General features: G+C 38.9%; 1 protein-coding gene across 1 annotated transcript in view; it reads right to left on the bottom strand.

Moving 5' to 3' along the window:
* Positions 1-11,233: 11,233 nt before the first annotated feature.
* The window catches only part of AP3B1 (adaptor related protein complex 3 subunit beta 1), a 153,657-nt gene continuing 142,433 nt past the window's right edge, over positions 11,234-22,457 (bottom strand). The window contains exon 27 of the mRNA XM_058824532.1: positions 11,234-12,157. Within this exon, the coding sequence (XP_058680515.1) occupies positions 12,004-12,157 (154 nt within the window). The 3' untranslated portion in view covers positions 11,234-12,003. The remainder of the gene's footprint in view (positions 12,158-22,457) is intronic.

Consider the following 22,457-nt stretch of genomic DNA (forward strand, 5'->3'; position numbering starts at 1 on the left):
TGCTGCGGTCCATGCATGAAAATACAGAGGGCAAACACACCCGCTGCCTCCAAAGAGATCACAAGGTACCTGCAAGCTCAAAGGGGTTCTGGCAGCCTAAGATGATGTACCCCAGTGAGATGGTCATTTGTCTCCACGTATCCATGGTCTGGCTGTTTTCAAAGCACAGAATCTTGAAAAAAGGTTTTGAGGGAGACAGCATTACTCTAATGGTGTTTTCAGTCATTAAGGAGGCATATGGATTTTTTAGTCATTTCTCCTTTTGCCTGTAATCCTCTTATTTCATACCTACTAGACGAAATGTTCCAAACCAAACATATTGCAATGTATTGTAGTGAAAGAGGTCACTCAGACAAGCATCAACAGCTGCTTGTGAGTAAACAAGGACATTACAAACAACATATCAGCCCCTTGCTGATGCTTTAAGTTTAAATAAATAGCATCTTCCATTTCCTGGATTGTAAATAGCACGTATTTGGTAATGGTACTTAAGCAATTCACAAAACAGGGAGGAAGGGGAAGAACACCCACTTTATTTTTGGTGGGTCAGATGATGCTGGAGAATATGTTTGTGCATGTGAGGGGAATGGGGGGGCATGGGGCCAGAGCCACATGGAGGGGATTTGTATGCAATGGGAATAAATCTGTGGAAACGTGTAAGTGGAGCTGCAGAAGGAAATCTGCAGCCGCCTGAGCCAGGCGGTTGAATGGCAGAGAGGATGGAGGCTATTTGAATACTGATGTGGCCCTCACTTTCTTCCATTTCCATTAATGACATGCTCATCAAGGGCAAACAATGGGACCGGCTGCCTGCGCCTGTCACACTGTGTGGGTGCTGGGAATGCCAGGCTGTCATCCCGGGGCTGCATTTAGAGACCTGCACGCTAATAAGAAGTGCTCTCTGCCGTCAATGCAGACAGGTGCTTCCGAGGCTGGGACATGCTCCATTCCCTTCTCCTGAAACCCTCCTCTCCCGGCCCCCTGACAGACACCATGAAATGCACAAATTAACAGCCCCATCATGTTGGGCTGCTGCTGCCTGCGGTGAAAGCAGAAAATCAAGTTGTCACCCAGGGTGCAGTGATAAAGCCACAGCCTCATTTCTCTGTTGGTGCCCTATAATAGCAAATGCCAGACAGCTGGATGGATTGGGAGGTTTTAGATTAGGGTCCTGATGCACTTTGGCCACTGAATTAGCAGTTCCTGTTTTCATGCAGATTATTTGTGTGCAAAGCAAACATCTGGAGAAAGCAAAGGCTCAAGGATCAGATATTTGATGCTTCTTTCCCATAATGAAGCAGAAATAACAGAAATTCTACAGTGCCTTTGAAAAAAATTCATCTCCCCCATCAATGAAAAAGGAAAATCCTTCCTGGATTTGCCTTTAGAGACCTTCACAGCAAATGCTTTAGGCTATGTTTGCAAACATTTGTGCACAGACAAACTAAACAAGAATATCAAAGCTAGATGTGTGCAGAATTTTACAATGAGAGTGGTTGAGGAAAAGTCTCAGCAGGTGTCTCTGGGAAGGAAAAGGAAGTGTGAACACTCAGAAGTCATTTTATTTCCATAGTGCAGCAAGCTCCTTTGCCAGCAGGTTCTTCCCACAGCTACCTAAGATCCACTGCAATGAGAGGATTGGGCAATTTTCGCATGAATGGCTCAGCCAGAGCTGAGAATTCACATCCACAGCTCAGAATCCAAAGTGGGGCCGCAGCCAGCCTGAAACTCCAGTTGTCTCCTCTCAAAGGCAGGTACCTGAAATTCCGAATAAAAAACAAATCCAAAATGGAAGCAAAGAGAGCCATTTACAAGGAAAGTGATGATGGACAGAGACTGGTCTCACAGACATTTACCCCACAGCAGATACTGCACCGGTGATAAGGAACAGAGGGGCCTGAGCCCTTCAGACTCCATGGAGTTTAATGACATAACGGCCTGAGAACTTCAACATAAAACAGGAAGAGCAACTAACGAAACTTACAACATAAAACCCCCCTCCTGTCATTTTTATAGTAATAGTAAAACACTTTATTGAATTTATGAGCTACATAATGACTATGAAGAATGTAACTTGAATTAGAACCAACTCAGAAGTATAATATCAACTATAAACCCTTTTCTATTACCCCATCTCTTTATCATCATCCTATCTGGCTCTTTTTAAACCAAGGAATATTGCTTTCTTCAAAATTTAGTCGGAGATCCATCTCTTAACTTCTCAATAAATCAAGAAAACCCCAAGCATCTGTAACAGACACAGAGCCAAAAAATCAAGGCATGTCCCAAGTACAGGTTTTATAGCTAGAGTTAGGATATTATTGAAAAACCAAAAAAAGCAAACAACATTTCTGTGAAGACTGTGCTGGGAAAGGCATAGAGGGACATCCTGAATCCTGAACGTTCTGGTTGTGAAGCTGTGTAGTGAGGCATAGCACAGCCTTATTAGGTGGTTCAGGCCCCAAAATGCAAGTCGTTAGCAAAGACCTTTGAAACAAAAGCACAACCCCACAATTCAATCCCTCAGCAGTCTGGAAGTCCATTTAGAAGCAGAAGCCTTAGCAGGACTTTGTAGCACCCTCTCCGATGCTAAACCCCTTTCATACCTAGGGTTTGACATGAACAATAAAGTCTGAGTAAAGCTGGAGAATGCATTGAGGGGCTGTTTATATCCAGATCCATTATTTTTGCAGAGGAGTTTGTAAATGAATGATTGCGGGGGAGGGAAATGTACATAACACAGCTAAAGCAGAATGTTTTACTGTGTTTTCTGATTCCATTTTACTTCTTTAGTCTCTGTGGTCCCCAAGGATTTTTCTGAAGGGCCGTTAAAATAAAATGGGTGAAACAAAGCCATAAGCCAGTTAAGTCTGAAAGACATGTCATCTCATCTAAAAAGAAGAAACGGACCATTTCCATGCCTAGGGCTGACAGCAACGCCTGAGCTAGCAATAGCGCTATTCCATTTGATTTATAGAATAATGGGGTGACAAATGATGACAAAAATAAACTTTTACTGCACTGAACTGCTCCTTTATTTATGAAATTTGGCCAAGTAGTGAAATCTTTTATCTGCAAGTTGTAACATGGAGTGGAAACGAGCGATTATGGTGTGGTAATAGTAATCCAGTGATGGAGGCCGAGTCAGTCGGAAATGGATTGAGGTAAAATAACTACCGCACCATGATAAATGTGAACAGCGCTTTGCTGACAGATGATCTAACAGGTGTTCATAACAACTATATAAGAGGATTTATTTATGACTAGCCACAGCCGCAGCACTGTAAATCAACTCCAGCAGCTGCACACCACTGAAACCAAGTCCCTGATGGAGAAACAGTGCAAGAACCCAAAAGAACACAATTCACTCCAGAATCTTAATCATCAAATAACATGTTTTTTTCGAGCAATTACACCACAGTGCAGAAATCAAAATAACTTTCAATTACATGAAGCTGAGCCACCTACTAAGTTTGCCCAAGCCCAAGCACTGGCAGAGCCCACAGATCCATATGAAGCAGAACAGTTATTTTTGGACTCAGTATCAAAGAGGTGCCTTTCTTGTTTTCTGATAACCACTTTGGTGCTGTTCTAGCATAGCACTGACACACACAATGTAAGAGCAAGAGGAAAAGAATGGGAGCGCACTTTGCCTTTACCACAGTGTAGTCTTTCCTAGCTGTGTCAAATCCAAATGTCTGTAGGGCTGCACTCCAAACTGTATCAGTGAAATTATTGGACCACCAAAATCAACCCCCAATCACACCGAAACACTGCTGTCTCATAGAAAAGCTTATGAGGTTTTTAAACCCAAATGATCCTGCTGCTTTTCTTTAGGGGATATCTGCAAACATATAGAAAGACAGAAGAGGGAGGAATTACTGGTACCAAGTGGGATGGGTTCCTGGTTTTTTGACAGTATTGAAAAAAATGTCTAAAGAAATAACTGAACTGCTCTCTCTTCTCTTCTACCTCCTTCACAACTGATGTTTCAGAGTCACTCACTTTTCAAACTGGATTCAGTAAGAGCTGGCATGCTGTGCACTGCTGCAGAGAGCAATTAGATGCCTAAAAGTCCTCACATAAATATACAAAAACCAAAATGAAAATTATATGAGATTATAGATACTACAGGATCAAACTATTCCATGTGTTAAACACCATCTGCAAAGAGAGAGAAGTGCTCCACTGCAGCAAGGTATGCTGTTATATACAAGCAATTTCCTGGACACCTTTTAGGAGATCAGAGGGTCTGCAGTGACCCAGGGCAGAGTCAGCTGCCCCTTGTGGACCTGCAGCTGAGGTCTGCCAGGGTCTCCAAGAGTGGCAGCTGTCACAACAGGGAAGCCTCAGACAGGTACAGACTTCTCAGCCTAGAACTCCCCCCAGCAGCTGTGTTACAGAAGGAAAAGGGCTGATGCTGCCTCTCAAAAGGGTCCTGCCTTCCCCGCACCTCCCTTGCTTGCTATGTTACAGATGCTGGACTTAGGGTGCTGCTGTGAGCCTAAGCTGGTGGGTGTCCCATGGTCCAAGACATGGCTGAAGCTCTGCAGGGTGGCTGGAAGGACCCTCACCCTCCTACCATTTGCTGTGCCTGGCAGTCACGGCTGCCTTTTACCACCTCCTGACACAAATCCAGAGCCCATCAGTGTTTTTACAGAATGGGAAGGTGTCCAGGACCCAAGTGTGCCAACAGCTCTTGCTCTTTCCTGAACATGAGGTGAGACTTGTCAGCTGGTTTTGCAAGGCTTAGTCTAAAAACTTCCCATCAAGGAGAAAAAACAGGTTTGGGTTGAGCCAGAGGGGTATATGAAGGTGTGGATGGCAACTGACAACTCATGTGCTCCATAAAATGGTGCTAAGGGCACCATCATGTTCTCTGAAAGCCATGACTGGGAAGGTGGCAGAGGAGGAGGGAAGTCACCAGGAGCAGGATGAGAGTAGGCCAAGACCTGGAGAGGACTGGAAAAGCAGTGGTAGAAGCCAGCAAAACTCAGTTTTGCCCTCTCTCCTATGCATGTATGATAGAAAAAAGGAGTTTAGAATAATACTACCTGTAAAGATCATAAAATCATAAAATGTTTTTTGTTGGAAGGGACCTTAAAGACCACCTAGTTCTAATCCCTCTGCTAAGGGCAGGGATGTCCCTACACTAACTACGCTAGGCTGCTCAGGGCCCCATCCAATCTGCCCATTAACACTTCCAGGCATGGGGCATCCACAGCCTCTCTGGGCATTATGAAACTTGCGTCTGTGGCAATATAAATGTATATGCACCACAATGTACACAATTTGCGTGAATCAGGATTTGTGGCACTACAGTGACAGCAGGGGCTCAAGAGTTCCCAGCCATTGAAGAGTAGTTCACCTTGCACCTTTTGAGGCAAAACCATTTACCTGAGGGACAGGAAATGCAGTGGCATTCACAATCTCTTGCTCTTCCAAATAGTTCACTGGACTGTTCTATATAAAAGTACAAGTGTACCAGCTGATAAAGACAGCAGAATTATTGCTTTTATCACAAAGGGTCATGCACAAAGGCTCCTATCAGCAATTAAACCACATGTGTAAACATAGCAAAGCATGGCTTCTGCACAAGGAAACACTTAATGTAAGTGTTAAACAAGGGTAAATTTAATGTCAAAACAAACAGAAATATGTGGAAAGGGAGAACAATAAAACTGTCAGAAAAAGAAGGGAACAGAGTCCAATCCTTTCTTACTTGTTTCAGGGCACACATGGAAAGTCAGATGAGGGCTTGGGACAACTTAACTTACCTGCATATTGCTTACCAGAAACCATGTTAGGGCATTTAATTCCTAAGTTCAAATTAATTCAAGCATGTAAAATATGGTATGCAAAACCAGGCAGTTCAGTAATTGCATATTAAAAAAAAAAATTAACACTACTTCTGGCAATGGACTATTGCAAAGCAAAGTGTGCAAAAGGATTTCATCCTGTCACCATATATCAGTAATTAGCCCAAAGGCTCAGATGAAGGGAATTTAGAGACCTTGGGTTTTTGTATCCTAATATGTGTCTGTATATTTCTTTGCTGATGTACACCTGCAGTGGATGACAAGAACTTAAGTACATGTTGTGTTTAAAACACAGAGGAAGTAAAAGCAAATGCTTTCCTCAAATTTAAATATATTGCTTTGGAAATGTTGTGAAATGTTGCAAAATGTCACCTTGTTCCTGAGTTAGTAGAAAAGATCATCAGGAAAGCTCAATTTATCTTTTCTGCGTAATTCATTATTTCTTATACTGTATCATGTCCCAGTTCTAAAACCACTTTAATTATTTCCACTATCCTTTCACGTACTATTCTATCTTCCATTATTTTGTCTCTAGCCTCAGACCCATTTTTATTTCTGCTATTTTTCTTTAGAAATTAATTATTAGAATTAAAGCAGGGTACGAAGGGAAAAAATACATTATCCTTTTCTACAACACCATAAAATGTCAAAGAAAAATAAGCAGAAATATTACGTTATTTTTACTGTCATGCATCAAGCCTATGTTTATATTCTGCCATCAACAGTAACCAAACAATTTCTCCTCACACCCTATTCTTTCAAAATGGTTTATATTGGAGTAACCAATTTTGAAAGTTTAGTTGTTAAAAAAAATATAAAGAAACCCCTTACTCTTTGCTATGGAGAATATGTGTGTTTCTGTAGAAACAGCTGGGCAGGAAAGCAAAGGTAAACTATCAATCTCTCACTATGCAGAAACTTTCTTACCTGTTTGTCCTTGCTCTTGCTGAAAAATTCTTCAATTCAGAGTTGCCAGCACTAGTCTTATAGCTTGTAGTAGACCACAATAATTTTGTAGTCTTTTCGAGGTTCAATACCTTCAATATGATTAAAGTTAATAAAATTATATCCCAATGTCTCTTTATGGTAACATATGTGAGTTGGTAGTTGTAATTGTTTTTCCTGTTTCTAAATGTTCTGATGCATTTGAAACCTTGCTAATTTCAGTAAATAACCCTCACCCCCGACTCGTTCAACGACACCTTGATGCAATTGATGACCATCTTAGCAAAACCCACCTCGGCAGTCCTGCAGTACTATGCTTTAGCCTTGCTCTTGTGTCCCAAGCTGTGCATGATGGTATGTTCCAAGTGTGCCCAGGTTTGAATACTTGGTGAAGCCAGGTGGCTCTCAGTGTGCAGCTCCCAACTGATTAGCCTGCCCACAGAGGTAAGAGCTGCTGCTATCTGATACAAGCAAATCACTCCACAGAGAATTTTAGATTTGGCATCAACACTTAATATGCCTCTACAAATGATTAAATAATGGAAGAACTGAGTATAAATGATAGCTAACCAAACTAAGAAACTATTGTTAACCACTGCTACTGGTTGAATTATGACTGAGTGCAACTTTCACTGTTAATGTAAGACAGGCACACATGCTTTTGTTTAGATTCCTCAAGAGCTGAGCTTTAATACATGCAGAAATATATATGGCTATTTAAATACTAACCCTTAAATAATCTTTATCTCCAGATTACTACTTTGGGAAGGCAGCATGAACTTTCAAATCACAATATCATGCTGGCCTGACAGAGTCACAAGAGGCAACACTGCTTTACCAGGGACTAAGATCCATAATGCTGCCAGAGGGTAGCCATGTCAAGAACATGGACCACGGCCCTCTATTACTTTCTCAAGTGGGTACAAATGATACCATGAGCCTAAAAAAAAGCAGTGTGAAGAGCTGTCCCTGAAGAATACTCATGAGCAGGTGCAAAGCTGTGGGTAGGAGTCAGAGACTGAGGCAGCAAAGGGAGCCTTTGGCTGGGCTCTGCTACAGCCGCCTGACCAAGGGGAGCCCATGGACCACACCTTCCTGCTCCAGCACGGGAGGCCTTGTGCCCGAGGGCGGTGGCCTGCAGGGGAACTCAGCCACCCCAGCAGCTGTTGGGAAAGTAGCTCGGAGGGCTGTGGCAATCCAGGAGACTCCTGGAATGCGTGGAGGACACCTTCCTGGGGCAGGTCACAGCCAGAGGGAATGTGGTATGGGATCTGTCGGTCACCAGTGCAAGTGAGCTAACTGGACACCAGGACTGGAGGCAGCCTGGGCTGCAGGGATCATGTGCTGGTGGAGTGTGCAGCCCTGAAGGATAGGGCTTGGCTAAGGAGTAAAAGTTCAGCTCCTGAACTTTAGGAAAGCAGACTTCCAGTCCTTTGGGAACCTAGTCAGTGGGATCCCCTGACAGACTGCCCTTAGGAACAAGGGAGTAGAAAAGAGCTGGCAGGTCTTTAAGGAACTCTTGCACACAGCATGAGAGCTGGCAATCCTCAGGAGCAAGAAACCAGCCAAGGGGGGCAAGAGACCGGCATGGCTCAGTAGGAATTTGCTGGTCAAAGTTAAGGGAAACAAACCAGGACAGGTGACCTAGGAAGAGTTTAGAGATGAAGCACAGCTGTGTAGGGAGGCCATGAGAAAGGCCAAGGCAACAAAAGTGGAATTGAACCTGGCAAGGGACACAAAGAATAATGGGAAGGGCTTCTACAGGTACAGTAACCAGAAAAAGAAGGTCAAAGAAGAGGTACCCTCTCTAATAAACAGCCCTGGAAAACTGGAGAACTGGTAACAACAGAAATAGAGAAGGCTGAAGTACTTACCAACTGTTGCCTTGGTTTTCAGTGGGAAACTGTTCCCACACCTCTTGACTGGATGGATAAGAGGATGAAGACTGGGAGAGCCAGGTCCTTCCCACTGGAAGAGACGGTGAGGTTTGTGACCACCTGAGGAACCTGAATGTACCCAAGGAGGTGCATCCCAGAGTCCTGAGGGAATTGGCTGATGTAGTTGCATGGCTACAGGAAGAGAAGGTCCTGTCTGACCAAGCAGTGGCTTTCCATGATGGGTTGACTGCATCAGTGGGTAAGGGAAGGATTACAGATAGCATTTTTCTGGACTTCAGTAAAGCCCTTGACACAGTACTCCACAATATTCTCTCCAAATTGGAGAGAGGGATTTGATGGGTGAACTGTTAGGTGGATTAGGAATTGGTTGGAAGGTTGCATCCAGAGGGTCATGGTCAATAGCTCAGTTCCAATGGACATCAGTGATAAAGTGGTGTCCCTCAAGGTCTGCACTGAGACCAGTGTGGTTCAGTGTCTTCATTAATGACATAGACAGAAGGATGAAGCAATTTTGCAGATGACACTAAGCTGAATTCACTTGATACCATCCTGAGGCACATGGACAAGCCCTAAGGGTGGGCCCATGGGAATTGCATGAGGTTTAACAAGGTCATGTGCAAGGTGCTGCCTGTGGGTCAGAGCAGCCCTGGTACCAGCACAGGCTGGGCATGAACAGATCCCAGCAGCCCTGCCCAGAAGGAATTGGGGGTGCTGGTGGCTGAGAGGCTGGACATGCCCCAGCCATGGGCACTGCCAGCCCAGAGAGCCACACGTGTCCTGGGCTGCATCCAGAGCAGGGTGGGCAGCAGGGCAGGGAGGGGATTCTGCCCCTTTGCTCTGCTCTGCTGAGACCCCACCTGCAGGGCTGCATCAGCTCTGGGCTCCCAGCACAGCAAGGACAGGGACCTGCTGGAGGGAGTCCAGAGGAGGCCACAGAGATGGTCAGAAGGATGGAGCAGAGGGAAAAGGCTGAGATATTTAGGATTGTCCAGTCTGGAAAAGAGAAGGCAAGACTATTCATTTACAATGGCATGTAGACACAGGACAAGCGGGAATGGGTTTAAACTGAAAGAGAGTAGGTTTACATCAGATATTAGGAAGGAAATCTTTATTGTGAGTGTTGTGAAACACAGGTTGCCCAGCATAATTGTGGATGCCCCACCCCTGCAAGTGCTCAAAGCCATGTTCAACAGGACTCCGAACAACCTGGTCTAGTGAAATGTGTCCTATTCCATGGCAAGTGGGTTGGAACTAGATGATCTTCAGGGTCCCCCTCCAACCCAAACCACTCTATGATCAGCCAAAGACTGGTACTAAGAGTTATTGAACCACTTGAATGCTGAAAAATATAAATTACTACCAGAAACTCCACAAATATCCTTATTATACATGTTTCTGGGCTTCACTGCTAAATGTATAAAGTACTCTAAGGAGGCAGAAAATACTCAGCAATGTGTGTAATTTACACAGCATTAATGTGCTTTTCTTTGATTTATACTGTGGTATGAGATGCAATTATTGTTTGTTTTCTCCTTTACAATCATGGCCAAAGCTTTTACAGTTCAGTCTTTGCTCAGGAAGCATGTTTCTGTACCTTTTCCTCACAATTTTCTCACTGGGTCTTTAATATTAAAGATAATCTACAGACCAATCTGCAGTTCCCCTGAGACAACAGTAATTTCTACAATTAATTTTTTATCTGTTTGAATAACTTTTAATCATTGTTGAAAACTAATTCAATAGCAAACTTACCGCAGGATTAGGGCTTCAGAAAAAAATGTGAATGTTGATTAAGAACATGTACATTTCCCTTGAGGGTGTAAGATTCCTGTTTGGTTTTGGGTGCTAGAGCAAACTCTAGAACCACATTTCTCACAGAAGCACAAGATAACTGCCTTAAAAACCTAACCTCTCTTTAGCATTAGGAGCGTCTTTTTATTTCTACTAAATTTTAACAAAAAATTCAGAAGAATTTAGTGTGAAGCAAGACAACACTTTAAACAGAGCAGCATTTGTATAATTCTAAACCAGAACAGCACTAGTTGGGCATCTAAGGACCATGTAAAGGTCCTGGTGACAGAGAAAGGTTACACTTATTCAAGTATCTTCCCTGTAGCAGAGCCAAGAGTTACTAGGAAAAAACATTTCGGGAAGTAAGAAGAACTGATAAGAAATGAAAATGCTCAGCATCTTCCATCCTGCCATGCAACCAGAATGTGAAGGGAAGGTCAAAATCAGTGACCTGACAAAATCACTGAGCTGTATCAAGAAAAGTGGGTACACCAACTGGTGCAAGGCGATAGGTCTTCCCCAGCTTAGTTCAGTTGATATGGCTATGAATTTCTCTTTGTGTCAAGCCCTGGTTTATACAAAGTTGGGAAATGTTTTAGTCTAGTTTAAGAAAGAAATTTGAAATAAAGCTGAACTATTCATTAAGCTAGATGACAGTATTTGCGACAACAGTCTAACAATCAGTATTTCATTTAATACACATTTGAACAATTCAATCAGTATTTTATGAGCAGGCCAATTTGAAAATAGGCAGCTGTTGGCTTTGTTTATTAACAAAAGTGTAACCGCATAGCAGACAATTTCATAGGAGTACAAACACTGGCTACTTTTGCAAGAACAATTTGCTGTACGTGTACAGGGTCCACCTTGCTTGTATTTAATTCAGGTAACCAGGTATATACAATACCAGCATGTCTGTTAACAATGTTTTACCAAAACAAGAAGGAGGGAGCCTCTGTTCATAGGCACTACTTTATTAGCATCTTAACAAAATACTTGAGAAAATGACAGTAGGTAGGAACAACGTTCTCAGTAGAGTTCAGGTTAACAAGCATTTCTAGAAAACCATTTTGCTGTACTTACTGTTTTTTCACACGCTAAAATTCTCTGTGAACCACATACTCATTGTGTATGTTGCTGGAACCCACCTGCCATTTGAACTCAGTTTTCAAGCAGTGTGATTTCCATTGAACTTTATTACCTAGTACTTGTCCACTATGGGGGGGAGTGGAAGCTGATAGGGAAGGAAGGTAGTGGGGGAAGGGAAGAGAGAGGGAAGGACTAGGGTAGAACAAATGGGAAATACATTTAAAAGCACAGATAAATGACAGTAAAATATATGTTCTTTGGTTAGCAAGCAGAAAAAAAGGAAAGGACTTGCATACATGATAGATATGCACTAGCATTCTAAAGCAGAAGACAAGAATGTCAAGAGTGTATTCTTTCCCCACTGCCAGATGGAAGGGCTATTATTATAAATGAAAGGCAGCAGTAGTGGATGCCAGGCACTTTTGTTGTGTGCCAGATTCTGAAGTCCAGATGTAAGCAGGTTACCCCTGGGACAGGACAGGCTTCAGCTCCCGCAGCAGAACAGAACCAATCACAGTTTTCTCAGTGTTTATGATAAGCTGTGCTGTAGAGCTCTCCTTCAGCTCCACTGTGACTAGCATCAGTGACCCACTGTGCACAGTCTTAGCTGCAAACCTGGAGGGAAAAGTTAAAAAAAAAGAAAAGAGAAAAATCACTGAGGATCTTAAGGTCAAAGACTGCCAATGTTTCTTTCTGCAAGAGTTAAATTAGCTCAAATATAATAAAGTACTTCTAAATTCACAAATGCATTTCAGGGGATAAACCATAAAACCTCCCATAAATTCCTCAAACATAATTTATGTAAATATTTTTGCATTTTATAAGGGCAAAGAAGTATCATGCAAAATTTTGTATTTAGGAGTACAAACGAAATCTTATTTAAATAATTTTAATGTAAATATTGATTCTTCAGTTTATCTACCATATTCATACACACTGACAACCTGACTACAGCTGTATAGAATTTTCAAAGGGCTTTCATTAGTTGGTGCCCCAAAGACAATACAACTATGTTAAATGTAGTAGAACATATATAAAAAGCCAAACTATTGTACTTACTAAAATATGTCTCCTCCTGTAATCCCAGAAATTAATTAAAACTAAAACCAGTCAAAATTATAAACATGAAACAATCACTTTGAAATGACAGTAGCAGCAAGACAGAGTTATTCTGTGAATTTATCTCCAGAACCATAAAAATGTGGCCAATATTTTTAAACATTTTATAATTATTAAAAATCCTACAAAGGCAATAAAAAACTACTAAACAATCAGACAGACAAAAGTTAGGACTAATGCACCATTACTAAATTCCAAGACATGAAGAACCCACTAATTACATGGAATTAAAAGCAAAACTATCCTTTTAAGCACCACAATTGACTGAAAAGCCATTTTAGGCACAATGAACTTCTGTCAATCCTGTTAATTCATTCTGTGTGCAGAGCCAGGCCCAAGAGACAGGAAGCAAGGATGGCAACAGCGTCCATCCTTCCATCTTCCACAAGGAGCACAACATGCTCTCCCCCCTTCTTGGTTACTTCTCAACAACAAAGTTGCTGCACATGGGCTTTTGAAAACACTAACAAGTGTAGAGCAGGTCTGTGACCCCGTCTGACCCCACTTTGCAGGGCCAATCTCCCCTCCTCTTTCTGAATGACACGTGTCTGAATCAGAGCCATCTGCCTCAATTTGCGCAACATCTTCAGTCACAATAGGACCCAGTTAGCCCTGACAACAGCTCACAATACAGAAAAATCAAACTGCTGCGCTGACAGCACGCTATGGGCTATTCAAGAGCAAACCAACTGGTCAGTGTCTCCTGTCTGACAATCAGCATGGGCCTTGCAAAGCGCCTACCCAGGCCCTTGGGGATCTGTTTAATTACCATCTACATAAAGGAGGGAGTTTATCAGGAGATACTCAAAAAACTTCACTCCAGACTTAATTAAAATATTAGCCACTTAAGCAGGAAGCAGATTCTTTTTAAACGAGAAGTAATTTCTGTCTTTTTTTTTTCTTTTTAAACTAAGCATATAAAAATCTCATAACACATTATACTAATTAAGGAAACATGGGGCACTTTTCTAATGTCACCCATCATAGGTCAATCTATTTCTTTTGTCTGGATTACAGATACATTCAAAGACCTCTCTTTTTAATAGAAGGTTATAAAACAATATTACTAGTACAAAAATTACCTACTTAGCTAGTTATATCAATGACTTCATCTATTTATGCTGCAAGATAGAAGATGACTATTTCTCTTGTTGACTTCCACAGGGGATAATTATAGAAACAATAGTCTTATTAGTCACTTTATTTACTTAACAGTTGTGCCTTGGGACAACACAGAAGCAGATTATCTCTGAGTATGCACATAAATAGGTTGCTAGTTGGCACTCCTGCTGTGCTTCATAGCCCCGAGGCTTGATTTTACCCTCTTTTATCAAAAGCTGAAAGTGATACAAAGTCAGCATTCTGGCAAAGCCAAGGTGGTCCAAAGCATGAGAGATGAGTTTTGTGCTGATATTTTTACATGTGAATTTGCAAAATCATTTAGGGGATCAATAGTACTTTTCCATAGGCCTGAAAAAAACCACATAAAATCAATAAAATGTGAGTTTGCATGTGGTTTGCAAGATGCAAAGGGCCTGATACTAAGGTAATTTTACACAAAGCGTTAATACGCATAACTAGCAGCAGCTAATCAGCTTCTATCCATGGTCACCAATATGGCGCCTGGAATCGCTCGGTGAAGGAAGAATTGGACCGCAAGAGGAAGACTTATTTCACCATTAAAAATGCACATATAGAAGAGAACAACTCAGTGGGTTTACTGCTGCTTTTGAACTTTGGAAACCAAAATTTGCTCCCTAGAATAGGGAATATAATCTAGTTTCTAAGGAGAGTTATAAATACACTTGTATAATGTGTAAAACTGAATACAGTTATAACAGGATGGAGCAGTTGGCACTGGCAGTAAAACTGGTTTGTCAGTTATTTAGATGTTTTAAATACACTGCAATTGAAGAATTTAGTTAATAGCTGTTTTTTCAACTAAATACATGCTATTGCATTTATATACTAACTCTTACCATAAACCCTCAAGAATTTTCCAAAAGGTGTGTTGTTCTCAACTAAACACCTAGGGAAGCCTAGAAAGGCATGAAAAAAATCTCTCAGCAGCAAAAAATTAATCACTAATAACATATGTTCACGCTTAATGAGAAACTTTCATTTTCTCCATGAGGTCAGTAATAATTTTTCACTTTGTAGGTTAGAATTTGAATTAAAAACAAACAAAAATCCCCAAACGAAACCAAAAAAGACAATAAAACCAACATGAAATTTGGCTTTAGGAAGCCTTGAAAACTGCACTGGGATACATTTAAATCTAGGATGCACACTGATTGATTGTAGGTCCAAAAGAATGAATTTGTCCTGTGGACAACTCTAAACATAAGACATGTATTATGAGCATGGTTCTGTTGCAACAAAGGATCCATCTGTAAATATAAAAAAATCCCAAACAAACAACAAAAAAACCCCCAAAAACCAAAGCAAATGAGAATGCATCTGGAAAACAAATCCAAATATTTACTAATAGCTTCAAGATGGCTGTTTCTGCTATGATGCAGTATTTAATTCTGTGATAATATTGATTCTAAATCTGATTTTACATCATTAAAATATTCAGGAACATTTGCAGCTGTTAGTATTTTTCCCATTTAAAAAAATCAAGACAGATTGGAACAAAAAAACCATGAGAAATATTTGCATATTCTGAACATTTACAATTTATTTTTTTAGAAAGAATGTTAAATATTCCGAGCATATGTGATGTGCAAAAAAGAGAAGGAGTTAATACATTATTTTTATATAAATGTAGTACCTATCAGTAGATAAGGAAATATACATTAAGAAACAAATTCAGCACCAATAAAGTACTATATACTTTTAGAAAATAACTCGGTCTTTCAGGAGTTAAAAATAAAGCATACAGTCTCTGTGACTTCCAATGAAAATAAAATTTGTTCATGATAACCATAGAGAAAAATTTGATATATAGTTGATATAAAGAGAAAACACAGAGTGTCAGATACTAAAATGTGACAGCGTTTGCCAAACACTGACTTTGCAATGATGACAAGTCTGAATACAGACGGGAGTAATTTTTTCTTTTTTTGTAGACAAGATATAGCTACTATAAGGAGATGCATTTTTTGAAGGAAAGGTTCTGAAAATTTCAGTGGCAGTGAATATACAGCAGCAGACTAACTCACTTAAAACCTGCTTGTTAAAATTCAACATTTGAGAAAGTAAATTTATACCTGAACACTCACTATCAGATTATGAATAAGTGTAAATCAGGATATTTACAGCAGAGCTGGGTTCGTTACACATAATTCAACAGCGTTAAAACACACTCTCTCCTGTCCAGTGCTTTTCTTCCTCTTTGACTTTTTTATTCAAGCTAAATTTTCTTATTTTTCTGTTCTACTGCTTACCACAAAGGGTGACAATGGCCCATGGAGGTTAAAACTTTTTTCCCTCCGCCCTTTCTTTAAATCTTGTACATGAAGCCTTCAATTACTGCCTGCTGAAGCAGACAGAATCCTATTAGTAAGGAAGACAATCAGAAGATGCAAGGCCCTGCCCTAGCTGTAGAAAAATAATTAGTCCAAAGCTGACAAATGTGTAATCAAGTTATGCAATGAATATATTCAAAGGGGAAAATAATACTGCTGTGAATTAGTCTTCCATTTGTAAATATAAGAATGAATAACTACAAAGGGGCTTCCAGCATGTCAACTGGGCAACAAAGATCCTTACACTTATAGTTTCAGTACTCTGAATCTTTGTATTGCTCTGCTATGTACAGATTTCACCTTATAAATAGCAACTCATCTAAAAATTGGCTACTTGAATTTATTTGCATTAAAAAAAATTACTTGTATTCATTCTCTGAGTAAGTCTTAGAAGGAGAAAAGGAAGTATTTGGGTATTAGTTCTGATCTGGGGATAGAGAGAGCTTAATACTAAAACTGTAAACACAAACATACCCACAAAAAGAAGGAACTTAATCTGATGATTTTAACATTGGCTACTACTAATAAAATTTGATTGCTATTTACCTTAAAAATCATATTATGATAATGTGACTTTCTTTTTCCCTGCATATTTAATGCAATTTTAACACTATCTCTGAACAAATTGTTCAAAATACCTAATTCATTAAAATAATGTAATTATTTTCCAAAATTATCTATTTTTCTAGGGGGTAGAAAATAACAAAATTGTAAAATAAACTGCACTCAAATTTACATATTTTTACCATGTTTATTTGCATTGCTAAAATAGATTTTAAGTCTGTCCTCAGTTTCCAGTAAGCAGCTGCACTGTACCTCTAACAAAAATGCAGAAATGCAAGTGGGTAGTCTGAACTTACTGTCCAATACATAGCACTACTCCAAAAAGATGCTGCATGAACTTTTTATCGTCTTCCAAATTTATCATTAGTTTAAAAATATCAGCATTTTTATATGTGGGTATTTATATCTCCTCCCTTAAACTTCAATGAGCTAAGAGCTTGAATCAAAGTATTTGGTCCTCCCACCTTGAAAATTCTAATTCCAATACTCGATCTATTTTTTTTCATATACTTCACTCTTTCTTTTTTTTCCCCTGTAGAATTGAACATTTAATATGACACATGCTTGAGAATTATACTCAGTCTATTTTTAAAACAGGCTATAAATTTTAATTTGCAGGAAAATTATTTAATTTCAAGAAAGTAGATTATTTTATAGAATGATATTAAAATATTAAATATTAAATACTCAGAGACCTTTACAATCAAAGACAGTCTTCTGCTCAGTTAGTTCCTAAAGTGTTAAGCATTTTCTGTTTAAATAACTGGCTCAAAGGGCTCCTGTTTGTTTTTCAAAGAAAATGCTGCACATATTTATCACTTTATACCATTCAGATACAAAAGCAGTGCTGTCCTCTAGTGGAGAGCAAATAAGCCAGGCTAGAACAATCTGTTTTGATCAAGAGCGTATCTAAAATGACTCACTCATATACTTTCGATGTTAAGACCAAATTTAATTTCCTAAAGTTATTTAAAAATCTTGCAATTTGCATATAAGCTCCTTAACACAATAATGTATCTATGTGTTAAGGGCATTAAAATGATTTTGTGTGAAGGCATTCTCTTGATCAAGTATTTTACACCAGTTATTTAAAATCTTGATATGATATTACACATGAAAATAGTATTAGTATACTCAGGGCCCTTTTGTTAGAAGAGAGAAAATTTCAAGGTTTTGGAACATTAGGATTTGATTAAGGATTTGATTAGGCTTGATTAAGGTAATAGGAAGAGTAATATGAGGAACTACAGAATGAGTACTTTCATACTTATAAAATTCAGTTTTGTTTTCCTCTAGTAATAAAAAAATTAACCTAAGAATAGTTAATAAGCAGAAAGACTTCTAGTCCTGCCTGTTTAAAAAAATATAAATGGTTAGCCTAGGTGGTTTTTTTTTTCTTTTTAAAAATAAAGAATATAAAATAAAGAAATAAAATAAAATAAAGAAAACAAACTCAAACCTCCCAAAACAAAAAGCTGGAAATACTTCCATCATAAAGCAAGAAAACATTAAGAGTTTAAAAGTCCTGCTTAAAATAAAAGGTGAAATAATGGTGGACATGGATATACTACTATTCCATTTAAAATTCTGTCTCCTACAGGTAAAGACTACCACAAAAGCTGTTTTGCCTAGGTTATTTAGCTCTCTAATTAATTCGTACTTGAGAGATTAGGAAGAAAAATCAAAGTTGCATGCCTCTTACAAGTTTATTTACACAGCTACCCACTGAAGCCTTCTAGAAGAGTAGAACAGGAAGACTGAGCCCCACAGCTAAGGAACTAGAGAAGCAAAACAGTCTTAGGTAACTGCATCAAAGGAGGTACTTTGCAGGAGTAAAGGTTGGTTTCACTTCCTTGCAGCTCTCCAACAGGCTAACTGCTTAGTAAAAAACCTTAGCCATGCCTGCACACAGAACAGAAAAGGCCTTTAAAAAAGTCTTTGTGGATTTATAGACCTGTTAATCAGCTACTGACAACATATACTCTGTTTCAAGTGAATAACTATAAAGAATTTATATTTCTCAGAAATTTATACATGATGTTTATCCTCAATAGATGCGTATTTTTGTTTCCAGCAGACATGCTGGAAGTAGATGCAGTTGTTAGGTTGTTATGTTAAAGTGATGGGATCTGATTACTAACTTTCTGCCTTAGAATTCTTCCAAATTTAGTGCAAACTGGAAGATGACATGCACAGAAAAATTTTCCAGGTGGACCCCATTAGATGGAGTTTGGTTCAGTACAAATGTACCTACACAAACACACCATGGCATACCTTTTCTCCCCACATTAAGTGTTGCTGGATTAAAAAGATGTGGGGAGGATAACTGATTACTAACCACGACATTCTCTGATAATCAAAATTGTCTGTAAACAAAACCCTCTTTCCTTTGAGAATCAGTCTGCCAATATAGTATAAATGGGACATGACAGGTTGCAAAATGATAAAAAGGGGTGAATATAACCAGACTGTCAAGCTGATGCATGGGGTGAGAAATAAAAGCTAGTGAAACACAGTTTAGATTTCCGTATTTTCTGGATTTTGAACATTTTATGCAAGTTTCTACATTTGGTATTGTTGTTTTCATATTATTCAGAGTATGAATTCTCACCAATTTTAGTGTGTCTACTGTCATAATAAATGATTTACACAGTATGTTTCTGATTTTGCTAAAGGGTAGCAACACAAGCCTCCACAAGACATGTGGATGGTATTTTACATCTTGTTCAATAATTGCTTATTCAAGGAATCAGATAGTGAAGGGTACACTAAGCAATGTCATACTCTCTACAGCAAGCTCTGAAGAAACTACCATATCTAAATGGTTTAGTAAAGTGTCCTTAAAAACGTAGGTTTCAGAACTGCACAGTAACTGCACGCACTGCAGTGCTTGAGCTAGGTTAGATCTGCCCCAGCAATGAGCAGAACTGCTGTTTCATGCTTCTTTGTTTAAAACTTAGCTTGCTTGCTGCTAATTCAGGTGTCTACTATGACACCACTAAGAGATGAGAATCCTCCCTCTGCAAGTCCTGGTCGTGTCTAGGAAGAAGAGATGGCTGTTAGTATCGCCACATTTTGTGACTGTAATGGAGAAAGACATTAAAATCACTATCTTAAAATGTGAAATGGCTGTTCTGAACACTTTAGAGCTTCGTTGTTGAAAGAGATTTGATTTTCTCCAAACCCTCAGATTATCCCATATGGGGTTGTTGAAATTATAGAATTGATAATGTGAAATTTGAGGACTGAAATTAATGCTGTTGTGTGTCTCAGAGGGCAAGACAATGGTTACAGCCATCCTGACGAACTGCAGAACAAAGATATGTATATGACACCATGCTCACTTTCTAATACTGCTACTTCCTGCTTGCAAGTGAGGATTCCTTCCAGAATACAACAGCAGCAACAAACTAGTGCAATGGACCATTAAGTAAGGTAAGGTCGACTAAACCTCATTCTTCATTATCCACCCTACTAGCTTCAGAGTTTTATCTCACTGACTGATTGGGCACTGCACAGGTAGTCTTCAAGAATGAAAACAGTGGAAAAGATGATCTACCTTGCACCACTTTTAGAGCCACAGTCATTGAAATGAGTAATATTCTGTAGTATGATGCATCCCATTTAAGAAATGCTTTGGGAAGTAGAAGGTAGAGAGAGAGGTAGGTAGTTGAAGATGGCCTGATTCTCCATCCCATTGCACATTATACTCTGACGTCAATAGAAGCACACAAGTATAAAACAAAATTAGAGTGAAGAAGTAAATCCAGCTTGTGATCTTTGCTTTGAACAGATTTTTCTGCCATATGCTGCTGCCAACACTTTAAAAGCTTTGCACCATATTTTTGTTGGTAGCATGAAAAATCACCTTCTCTGTGTATTTCCATTACTTTTTTTCCTAAGCCAATTTAGCCTGAAACATCTCTCCTTCATGCACAGGGTCTTATGTAATAGTAGACAATATTTTGACAATTTCTAGAGGATTATGAGAGCATTCAAGTCTTTATAAGATTCAAGTCTGCAACTAGTCTTTTCATTCTATCACCATCTGTTATCTTTTGTTATAATCAAAGTGAGGCAGATGATGACTACCTATACTTGTAGGAGATGAAAATGAATAAAGGAGGAAGAGACCTGAGGAACTTTTAGAATATTCATCTGAGAAGAATAAGCAACACGTTGAAAGTAAAACTAGCATGAAGGGCATTTCTGGGTAAATAATCTTGTGTCAGTTAAATAGAATATGACTGAAAATCTTGAATAATGCCTTCATCTTATCATATTTTGAAATAGAGCAGCCAGGATTTCTTTGCTGTTGTTGTTGTTGTATCTAAAGCAATGAACATTACTGCCCAAGTAGAGACTGGGAGCTCAAGTGATGTTCTACAGAAGAATCAACTTTGAGGGAATAAATGTCCTCCATTACGTACCCTCTTACCTTGAAAACAGAACAATTCCTAATATGTTTTCCCCACTGACAACAAACAGCAGACATACTTAAACTGAAAAGTACTTGTTCCCTAAAGGTAGTTATTCAGAGAGATTTAATTCCCTGCAGTGTCTTTGTCTTCAGATATTCAAATGGTGCCCTCACTTGTGGTCTGAACCAAAAGACAAAAGCTTGGTGACTCAGCTGACTCTTTAAAATCACTTTATCAACATCAAGTAACAGTTCTTAGAACATTAAAAGAGCTGTGGATATTCCAACAATTATGCTAATCAGTCTTGTGAAAAAATGTTTTACGGAAAAAAAGAACTCTTCTTTCAGAAGTTTTAATATTTAAGAAAACACATTTCCAATTAAAGAAAATCTCTCTTTTGAAATGCATTTCACATTCTTTATTCTAGAAGAAGCCTTTTAAAATTGACAGAATGTTTCCACTTATTAGCAAAAGCAAGAAAGATCAATATATAAAATAGCTAAATCCTATTAAGGACATGCAAACGCATTTCATGTTGTCCTACAAGGCCCTGTAATCCAAGCCCTTGAATAAACTCCACTGAAGATCACGTAACTACTCTAAAGAAAGCAAAATAGTACAGCAAATTTATTTTTCAAATAATAAATATTTACCTACACCTTTGTCTGCTGATATCTAGGTCTGTATCTATAGGCTACCAAGTTAAAAATTTTTGCAACTGTCACTTCAAATAAAAACCAGTCAGAAAAGACAGTTTAAAGCAGAATCACCTATGTCACCTGGCATATTTGTTCTACATTCATTTAACAGTTAAATTATTACACTGTAATGAAATACACAAATTTAGTAGCCACATGGTAAAGAGAGAAAGGAAATGCATTTAAGAAAGTGTTGCTACATTACGATATGCTCAGATATATAGCTGAGGTATTTGACATTTGTTTTCACTTATTTCATTTCTTTTTGGTGACTGTATGCTACTCTGTTGATATTTATTTCAAGTATTTACTTTTGAATCTTCATTATATTTGCTCTAAATGTTTTTACTTGGTGCAAAAATAAAATCCTAATAGGGTTATTAATTTAAGGACCAGTAATTGGATTCCACCAGCATGACAACATCTTCAGCATGAATGTGAATACGTTTAGACTGAAAGAAACCATGAAACACACCTGTTCATGTCCATTAGATACTCTTGCACTTGTATTAAACTGTACAATTTCATTTTGAATGAGTATATTGCATTACCAGGCAATACAATTTTTTTGGCATTAGCCATCATTAAGCAGCAATACTCAAATTGGGGATGACCAACTAATAGGTTAATGTAATTTATG

The sequence above is a fragment of the Ammospiza caudacuta genome, chromosome Z, assembly GCF_027887145.1.
Source record: "Ammospiza caudacuta isolate bAmmCau1 chromosome Z, bAmmCau1.pri, whole genome shotgun sequence".
Lineage (NCBI taxonomy): Eukaryota > Metazoa > Chordata > Aves > Passeriformes > Passerellidae > Ammospiza > Ammospiza caudacuta.